The 10,530-nt window shown below is 34.8% G+C and overlaps 1 protein-coding gene across 1 annotated transcript; it reads left to right on the top strand.

Annotated features, from left to right (window-relative positions):
* The first annotated feature begins 1,148 nt into the window (after positions 1–1,148).
* On the top strand, positions 1,149–9,151 carry LOC11437031 (aminoacylase-1). Its single transcript, XM_039834441.1, has 4 exons — positions 1,149–2,041; positions 2,291–2,428; positions 8,388–8,627; positions 8,739–9,151. Exons 1-4 carry the CDS (start codon positions 1,187–1,189, stop codon positions 8,826–8,828), a joined length of 1,323 nt encoding a protein of 440 aa, XP_039690375.1. The 5' UTR covers positions 1,149–1,186; the 3' UTR covers positions 8,829–9,151.
* The last annotated feature ends 1,379 nt before the right edge of the window (positions 9,152–10,530 follow it).

The raw sequence follows: 10,530 nt of genomic DNA on the forward strand, positions 1-10,530 counted from the left end.
GTTATTGTGTGGTATGAAACCAAATTGGTACTAAGTTATTATTATTTTCTTATAGAAGAAAGTTTAGGTAAGTTGAGTTTTGGAGGATCATCGGTGTTAAAGTAGCCTTCAAAACTTAACAAGACCTAATAGAAATACTTGTAGATTATTATCTATCAAAAAGACCTAAAACTTTACGAGTGAGTTAACTATTTATCAACTGTGATAACTTTCGTTTGCCCACATGTTATTAAGTTTAAAAAAAGTGTGATTTTAATTAAGTAAATGGAAACATAAATGGTGATCGGTGGTTCTTTTCGGTTAAAGAAAGTGGAAAAAGGAGAGAGAAATATTAAAAATAATGAGAAAAAATTCTGATATTAATTCTTTTTATTATTTTAATGAGGTGTTTGATTTTAATTGGTTGGGTGTAAGAAATATGTGTTGGTAAAAATTCACGTAAGAATTTCTCATTATAATTTTTTTTCTTAAACTTTTTTTTTGGCTTTGTGTGTGTCCAAATATTTTTATTTAGGTTTGTGTCCAACCAAGTGTGCCTCCTTTTGGTTAAACTCTGAAAAGGATTTAATACATATACGCATAGATAGATAAAAAATGTAATAGGCATTAGAATTCTTGATTTTAAAGTAGAATTTGTAATCTTATAATAAATTTTAAAAAAGTAATAGTCATTTTGACTCTTAAATGTATAGCGAATGATCACAATAGTTCTTTATTGTATCAAAATTCAAAATAATCCTTAATTGTACACTTTGTTAGTCAAAATAATATTTAATATTAAAATAATAATTCATATACAGATTAATACGATAATAAGTAAATATATTGATGAATAATTATGACAATAATAACAAATTATTTTAACATAAAAGACTATTTTAACTAAACATAGTGCATAATAAAGAACTATTTTAAAATTTTGATACACTAAACGATTATTATAGCTAATTTTTTTTTTGTCGTGTTTGAAGTTCAAACCCAACTTTACATATATTATACATTGTATCTGCCAACTAAGCTAAGTTGTTGCCGCTGATATTTACAGGAGTGATCAAAACGACTAGTATTACCTATTATTTAAACAAAATTATATTTTATTTTGGAGGGATAAACTAAAAAATTTAATCAGTAATACACTCACTCTATCCTAAGAAAAAGCTGAGTTGCTGTCTTAACTTCCCCAATCATGGCGACAACAAGACAACTACACTCTATTCTCTCACTAACACTTCTCACTCTCCTTCTCTCCACAACAACCCACTCAGAACACGAAAACGACACTCCAATCAGTCGTTTCCAACGCTACCTTCGCATAAACACCGCACACCCAACCCCAGACTACACCTCCGCCATCTCCTACCTCATCTCCCAATCCAACTCCATCCCTTCCATCTATCATAAAACCTTTGAATTCTCACCAGGGAAGCCTCTCCTTCTCTTTACATGGCCTGGGTCCCACCCTTCTCTCCCTTCCATCCTCCTCAATTCCCATCTCGACTCCGTCCCTGCTGAACCCTCTAAATGGCTCCATCCTCCCTTCTCGGCCGTTCGCGACGCGGACGGCCTTATCTTCGCCCGTGGTGCACAGGATGATAAATGCATCGCTATGCAATACCTAGAAGCTATACGGAGTCTTAACAGCAAGGGTTTTGTTCCGGTTCGGACGGTTCATATCTCGTTAGTTCCTGATGAGGAAGTTGGTGGATTTGGCGGTTGGGCGATGTTTGTGGAGTCTGATGAATTTGAAAAGATGAATGTTGGATTTGCGTTAGATGAAGGACAAGCTTCGGTTGGTGATGAGTTTAGGGTTTTTTATGCGGATAGGATTCCGTGGAATTTGAAGATTAAGGCTACGGGGCAACCGGGGCATGGTTCGAGATTGTATGATGATAGTGCTATGGAGAATTTGATGAAGAGTGTTGAGGTTGTGAGTAGGTTTAGGGAGAGTCAGTTTGATGTTGTTAAGGCTGGGAAGGCGTTGAATTCGGAGGTTGTTTCGGTTAATCCTGTTTATGTTAAAGCTGGAGTTCCCACTCATGATGTGAGTCTCGTATTTCATCATAACACCGTTTATTTTTTACATTGCGATTTGATTGAATGCGTGTGTAAAAATCATTGATGCCACTTTGTTATGCTAATATATGTGTAAATCCATTTGTTATTTTTATAGTACGATTTGATTGGATGTATGTGTGAAATCACTATAAGGTGTTTATTAATTGAATCCAGTTGTTAATTGAGAAGATGGTTGTTGATTTATGTTTGATGTTGTTGAATGGTGTTTATGAAGGGGTTTGTGATGAATGTGCAACCTTCGGAGGCGGAGGCTGGTTTTGATCTTAGGTTGACTCCTACGACAGATCCTGATGAAATGAAGAGGAGAATTGCTGCTGAATGGGCACCCTCTGTTAGAAATATGTCATTTGAGGTCAGTTTCTTATGAAAAGTCTGATTTTTCTTTGGGATTTTATTGCAAAATGATTTTTGTTTTTAATTAAGAAAGTTCCTATAGGTATAACTAGTAAAAAGGACTGTGGAAATTGGAATACTTACACTTTGTTATTAGAGAAATAGGAAAGAGATCATGAGAGAAGAGAGATGAGTCTCTTGTTTGGTTAGTAAATAATAGAAGAGACGGGAAGTAAAAATGCGGTGCCTTCCTTTTCTTAAGCGAGGCCATGAGGACAAGGAAGCTCGTTTTTTATTCCATTTATACACCTGCGCTGCGTCCAACTCTTTTGTTCTTGTAATTCACTGCTCATATCAAGGCTGCCGCCCCCCTTTGAATTCCCAGCAGCACCTTGGTTCAATCAAACAAATATATAGTTATGAATGAGTAACATACTATAATATATATGAATAATTTGTACAAAAAGCCAAGTAGAGAATAGAGATGTGGTACCTTTTGAGCACGATGGAAAGCACCAAGATATGAAATTGAGAGGGATTTTTGAAAGCTGGGAGAGATGTTGGTACATTGAAGGAGGTGGGTCTGAAACAAGGGTGGGTAGTCCCCATATATACTTGGTGTGATGTGAGTTGAGCTATGTCATGGGTGCAAATTCTCATTTTTATTTCTTGGGTAATACTGCTGTAGTTTCAGGCACCAACTAGTTAGTATCTAGTCATAGGTGAAGTGAGCTATAAATTTTGCTCAAAACAGGATTTTGGATTTCCCTTGCTTTGCGTTGACAATGTCCTGGTATTGTATTTTCAGATTGTTCTACATCCCTTTTATGTATTCAAATCATTTGCTTGCTAGACATTTACTATTCCATTCTCACTATTTAGCTTCTCATTTTATGACTATGCTATTTATTCTTAGGAATAATTATAGAAAGGAAAGGAGAAACTGATTATTGGATGGTTGTTTTTATGGGAGGGAGAGACCAAGCTCTCTAATTCTTGGAAGGGAGGGACCAAGACTGTCAAATTTCTTGGAAGGAAACCATTTGATACCTGTAAACCTTCATTTTCTTATCTCTAATTTCATTTCTGGTGTGTTTCAGAAAGAGAGTGGGAGAGAGAGATATGAGAGAGAGTGGAAAGAGAGATAAGAGAGAAAGAGATATCACAGAGAGGGAGGAGGGAGAGAGGACCATTTTTAGTAGAAAATGAAAGGGTATTTTGGTATTTAGATATTTTTCACCGGTGATAAAAATTTGTCCCATGGTTCGGTGAGGGACAAGAATTTCAGCTTTTGTCCAATTCCCCCTTGCTCCGCATTTTTCCTTGAGTAGTTTTTTAAATCAAACATGGTATAAATGGAGCTATCCTGTCCAGTCCCTTACTTTTAAGCAAATAAAACTTAACCTTGGTGAACAACAATTTTACTATATCTTCGGTACTACAACATGGTATCACTTGAAGCTCCAAATCAAATTTTCCCACATAAAGACAATGATATTTGTATAGGAAGATACAAATTCCTAAGGAATTACTTTGCTGATTCAGAGGAGGTTGACAACTATGGAATTTGTTAATTCCCTTATCTCACTTTATGGTAAGTTGGTTATAAGTGCCTTGCAACAAATGTGAATCCTAAAGAGGTCAACATTAGCAAGTTACAAGCAAAGGATAATAGATCGCCATTTGGTTCATAGTGCACTAAAATTTATAATCATTGGATTAACTTTTGCATTGTAGTTCCACTGAATTTAGTTTATAGATATTCCACACAAATTTTTTCCCCTTTTCATGTTTCTCAGTATTTGACTCCCTCAACGCAAATCCTGTAGTCACTGTCTCATTGCCTCTGTCAACCCAGTTCATGTTCCCCTCCACCGTTTGGGTCAATTCAGTTTACATTTCCCTCTGCCATGACACTGGATGACAATGACTCTTTTGCTACAGACCCAAAAGAATCTTATCTTTTTAGTAAAAGGCAGGTTAACTCTCTTGTGGAACTGCAACAGGAAGATTAGTAGGTTGTCTGCAGGCAAAGATACAGCTTGCTCGAGGAATCGATGTTGAATTCTGGTGTTTCCAGCCGGACACCACACGGTTGTGCAGTTAATTTGTGGCACCTCTTTTCTGTTTTACACCATCCTTCGCCCCTTATGACTCTTCTGCTACAGACCCAAAAATAATCTTATCTTTGCACTCCATGTCACTGTCCAGCCTCATGTTACTTCCGACTGTGATCAACGAGATGAACAAGAATATGGTTATAGTCACCTCCATTCCATATTCTTTTTGCTTCACTAACATTTGGATAAGTTTTTGTATTCTGTCAGGGGACGTGGATCTTAAAGGATTCACACTTAATCTTTACATGTCATTTTGAGGGTTGAATGAACAAAAATGGATGGTTGCAACTCCAACCAAAACGGGACATTCAATTGGAGATAGTTCAACCCATAATCCATTATCGGTCATCTTAAAGCTAAGGAATGGCAATAAACAGGAAGAAACAATTTACATTTTTTTGGAAAGGAAGAAGACACAACTTTTAACTTTGTGAAAACCCGTGCATGATTAAGAGATTGACCTCCTGAATGATGAGAAATTCAAACTTTAAATCCAACAAAGAAACTCACTATCGATGATTTTTGTAGAACGTGATTCATTTTGACATTGTTGTTTTAGTTTGGATTGTGTCATAGAACATGATTCATCGATTTTCGTAGAATAATATTTCAGTTGCAACTATTGAATCATCATTGTTGACAAACCAAATGATTTGGGCAGTGAAGCGTGACTGGCTGAAGGGAAGGGGAGAAAGGGTTGTGCATGGGAGACTATCCAGTTTAGAAAGTGCACCATACAAGTGTTAGGGTTAGAAGTGCACCATACAAGTGTTAGGGTTAGATAAATCTAACGGTGAAAAACAATGGTACCAAATGGACTATAATGGTGGTCCACATTAACTGTTGCCTCAAGTTACAACGAATAAGCTGGAACTCATTAGAGTGATTGTGTAACACAATAGAGGAGACCCTTCGGAGAGAAAACCTACTTAAGAGTATCTAGTATTTTTTTTCTCTATAGTTCTGAAAAATCAAAAAAGTACAGCAAAAGCTTGACTTTATTTGATTATACTACAATCATAACATGATAGCATAGACTAAGGGTGGGCATCAGTTTGGGCCCAAACTGCATAACTGGACCAACTTGCGGGTGAAATGTAGTTTCCATTTCTGGGATCGGTTTTTCTGTGTTCAGGTAAATATGGTCGGTTTGATACGGTTCAGGCAAGAAAACACAGAAAACCTAACTCTAAGGTGAAAACTCAGGAAAATGAAAAACGATTTTGAAGCTAAACTTAAGGAAACTGTTTCTTATAGAAGCTAAACAGAAAACAATTTGAAGAAAACGAAAGAAGAAGCAAACAACAATTTCAAGGATAACCGGCCCAACTTGCGGGTGAAATGTAGTGTCCGTTTCTGGGATCGGTTTTTCTGTGTTCAGGTAAATATGGTCAGTTTGATACGGTTCAGGCAAGAAAACCTAACTCTAACTCAGGAAAACAAAAACAATTTTGAAGCTAAACTTAAGGAAACTATTACTTATAGAAGCTAAACAGAAAAAATTTGAAGAAAGCAAAGGACGACAGAAAGATTTGGGGGTTAGGATTATGTTGCCGACGGGGTCAGAGAGGAGAGTGAGGGTATCAATCAGAGTGAAAGTGAGGGAGGATTTTAGCTAACTAGAGTCGGATTATGTTAAGTATTTAGGGTTTGATGTGTTTACCGGGCCTTTTTTTTTTTTTTTAAATAATTTCAGCAAGCTTATTTGGCCTAGGGTGTGTGGGCCTGTCTATGTAAGCTAAGTAGTAATAATTTTAATAATAATAATAAGGGAAAATTACACTCACCTTCCTTGAGGTCTATTAAAATGAGACAGACACCCACTCTAGTTTTAAAAGTAACACTAACCTCCCTTAAGTTCTAATGAAATGGACAAACACCTCCCTTTCTTGTTAACTTTCCGTCAATTTTCTTTTTTCCGATCAGTTTCATGGATCCCTCGGTGTTTCTAGTTGATCTTGTTCTTATTCATTGTTGACAAGGTGTTTCTAAATCAAACTCTTTTGTCATTGCTTATCTCATGTGGAGAAAAGGACAGAGCCTTGAAGATGCTTTTCAATTTCAATATTATGTGAAGAATGCTTGCGCTACAAATCCTAACATGGGTTTGCTTGTCAACTTTTACAGTGTTAGAAAAGAGTAGTAAATGTAAATTGAAGTGCAAATGCTAATGCTATGCCTTCAAGTCCTAATTATGTTCTTCGGATGTTATAGAATGGCTCCTCATTCACCTTATGACCCTCTTCATTTGGTACCTAAAATGGTGATAAGCCAATAAAACATCAAATGCAAAGCATTTGATTCTCGTGGTGCTTTTACTGTTAATGTTTCTTCTGCTATATATGTTTGGATTGTAAAATTTGTAGTTCTGTTTTGCAAGATCTGCAGCTACGTTGGTCGTTCATATTGAGAAAATAAATGCTTCAAATAATAACATCTGTGAAATTAAGAGCCAATGAACTTTTTGGTTGCTCGGTCCAAAAAAAAACAATTTGATGGAGAACTAATGGTGTTAATATAAAAGGGAGGTGTTTGTTTATTTGATAGAAACTTAAGGGAGGTTAATGTTAGTTTTAAAACTAGAGGGGGTCTAACTGTCATTTTAATAAACCTTAGGGGAGGTGAGTGTAGTTTTCCCTAATAATAATAATATAATGATGGGTATGGTCCTAACGGGCCCCGAGAAACCACCCAACCGAACCGTTTTAGCCCAATGGTAACTGTTGGTTTGACTCGTTGGACCCGCCAACTCGAGTTGACTGACCGAATGCAAAAATACCCCTACAGGTCAGGTGGGTCCGGTAGGCAATGTTGCCCAACCGATGATTGATCAGATTAAAACTCTGTTATTCTATTATGGTTTGAAAAGATATTTTTTCTTGTTCTTGACTTCAAGTTTCAACTCTTTCGCTGTCCACTTGTCTTCTCCCATGCTTTCATCAATTACTGAGCTCTGTTGCTGTTTTTGGGACACCATTGTTGAGTTTTGGCACTCTGAATAAAATTTTCTGGCACTGTAATCACCACCGACTCTGCTTTTCTGACCACTGCCACCCTCTTGTTATTTGCAATAAACAAACTCCATATGCTCTCTGACACTGATGGCAGAGTTTACTGTTGATAAAGGTAGAAGAAAACACCAGTGTAGTAGTAGTATCTGAGATGGTGCTAATGTTTGCAAACTAAATGGTGTTTTTTATTAATCAATATCATTAGACCTGATTATCATAAAAGCAGGCAAATAATAAACTCTTACAAAAAAGATTTTTATAGTGAATATTAGTATTAAAATATAAAAGTTAGTTAGTTAGTTAAGATTTTAGTTAGTTTGTTAATCTTCTCCTAACTCTATGAATAGCAAAGCGTAATCATATCCATCTATCTTTAGTCTATTAAATCTAATGAGTTTTTTTACACTCTTAAGCTTATTTTTCTTAAGATATGATTTTTTCATCTCTTTGATCATGTGATTTGTAACAATTAGATCAGTTATTTTAATGGATTTTGCCTCGTTGAATGAGTTGATGGCCGTTCGGTTTCTTTCTTGCGTAAAGTTATCTCTATGTCACCTTAGAAGCCTTTTTCTCTTTTAATTAACATGTTATATAGTACAATGTATAAAAGCTAATGAGATCTTTTATATGTCATAATTTATTCTATTACTTTGTACTACTAGACTTTATCAGTTATCATCAAACGTAGTCTCCTAACATGGTAGAACATTTCTTCATCAATAATTTATTTTAGGAATGTTTATAAAATATAAAATAAGAAACAAAAATATATTAATGAAATCTTGGCTCTTTTGTTAAAACCAGTTTCTTTGTCATTAATTTCTCGACAAATTAAATATTGCAGATCATAGAGAAAGGACCACTCAGAGACTGTTTGGGGCATCCTTTAATGACTGCAACTAATGATTCCAATCCATGGTGGTTAGTTTTCAAGCAGGCTATAGCCTCAGCTGGAGAAAAACTTTCGAGGCCTGAAATTCTTGCATCCACAACTGATGCTCGATATATTCGACAGAAAGGGATTCCTGTACTTGGTTTCTCCCCAATGAAAAATACTCCCATCTTGCTTCATGATCACAATGAGGTTAAACAACTTTTCCAATTCTTAGTTATTTTGTGTAACATTTATTCCATTCTGCACGAACTCTTTACTATATTATTAACTTTTTTTTACTCCTGTGATTTTCACATACAGCATCTACGCGATACCGTGTACATGAAGGGAATACAGGTATACGAATCTTTGATAAGCTCCTTGAGTTCGTTCCTGGAAGCTTCACATTAATTGCGCTTAAATGTATTAGAAAAGGCGTCTGAGTTGCTTATCTCATTGATTTGCGCTTAAATGTATTAGAAAAGGCGGCTGAGTTGCTTATCTCTCCTGTTCAAAGCTAATACGAAATTGCTTCCTAAACTTAAACTTTAGTCATATTATTTCCCCAATGGTTGAGGGATTTCTCTGAATGTGTATTGTATATCAATCAAATTTGTTATAGTGTCAAGTATTAATGAGATTAATAAAATCAATGTAATTTATATCTTTGAATAATTTGAATGAATTCTCTGTATTACACACTAAAATTGTATTTGTATACAAGAGTTACTCTCAAAAGTAAGGAAATTAGAGAACTATTTAGTCTATTTAGGAAATTAGAAAATCCCATAGTGGAAATAATTTATAACTTCCTCAAACTGGAGCATGTGTATCATGCAACTAGCTTGTCATGTAAAAAGAATATCAAGTTCCATATATATGTTTTGAAAATGATATTTGAAGTAATCTTCTCTATTTAAAAGTGGCAATCAATTTCTGTCTTTAGTTTTGATCGAATACCGAATTTGGCTCAGAAAATTGTTGAACTGTATTAACTTCGTTTTCACATTATAAACATTACAAAGCTATCCTAAATGTGAAGTTTCATTTACAAATAAAAATAAGGTGAGGGTTTATGCTGTGTCTGTGATATATCTTAAATGTTTTCAAAAAGGATTTTTTTTAAATCTTTTTTTCTTCTTCTTAATGTTGGTGGGTAGACGAAATGAATACGCAGATGAGTTGGGGTTTAAACCCCAATCTCGACGTCAGACCTAACAGTTTTGACATTTTGCCAACTGAGTTAGAACTTATGAACTTTAAAATCTTTTTTTTGTTGTACAATTAAAATCCTTATTTAAACAGCTGCAAATGTTACTATAAGCTAGTATAATTATTAAATAATCTATTTTGAGATTTAGAATGTCACATATTCAAATTGGTCTTTTTGGAAGCCTCCAAACCAAGGTTGGTTAAAGATTAATAAGGATAATGTAATGTCAATTTATGGTACTCTTGCGACTTGTGAAGGAGTTTTGAGAGATCATAATAGTGTTTTCCTTTGTGGTTATTCATATTTCTCCTCAGTTTGCTACTTTTGTATTATTAGGCAAATATCAGCTCTATGACCTTCTCTAGGAGCTTAAAGTCTATTAAAATAAAGGTAAGTTTTATTGCACATCGGGTCTCCTATTTTACCACACTCATGAAAATAATTTTGATTTTGTTAACGAGTGTCGCTAGATACTTTTTAAGGATTTAAAATTAAGGAAGATAGTGTTTCTAGCATTTCTGATACTTCAATTTCTCATACTTCCTATCATTTCTCATTTCGCGGGCCACTCCTTAAGGACTCCTTGTAAAATAAAATAAAATATTGAGACTCACATGAGTTTCATCCAATAGAAGAGTGCGTGTTAAAAAGAGCGCCAGAAAAAAAGTGTTCTAGCATTTTTCATACTTCAATTTTCACTACATTAAATACACAAATTTTCACAAAAAATATATCGATTAAGATCTTTAAAAAGTGCCCTAGGTACTCGTTATAGCATTTCTAACCCATTTTAAAATCAAACTTTGTTGATCACACACTTATTATGTTATTTACAATTTTGATCCCAACCATATTTATTACTCCAGAAGTGATGATTTTCATCTTAATATAAGGTGATTT

The sequence above is a fragment of the Medicago truncatula genome, chromosome 5 (genome assembly GCF_003473485.1).
Source record: "Medicago truncatula cultivar Jemalong A17 chromosome 5, MtrunA17r5.0-ANR, whole genome shotgun sequence".
NCBI lineage: Eukaryota > Viridiplantae > Streptophyta > Magnoliopsida > Fabales > Fabaceae > Medicago > Medicago truncatula.

Bases quoted from the DNA above. Each gene is read 5' to 3' on its own strand.
- LOC11437031 (XM_039834441.1), top strand. From the start codon at position 1,187: ATGGCGACAACAAGACAACTACACTCTATTCTCTCACTAACACTTCTC. The intron at 2,429-8,387 runs GTCAGTTTCTTA...TAAATATTGCAG, and splicing joins TTAGAAATATGTCATTTGAG to ATCATAGAGAAAGGACCACT. The intron at 8,628-8,738 runs GTTAAACAACTT...TTTCACATACAG, and splicing joins TGCTTCATGATCACAATGAG to CATCTACGCGATACCGTGTA.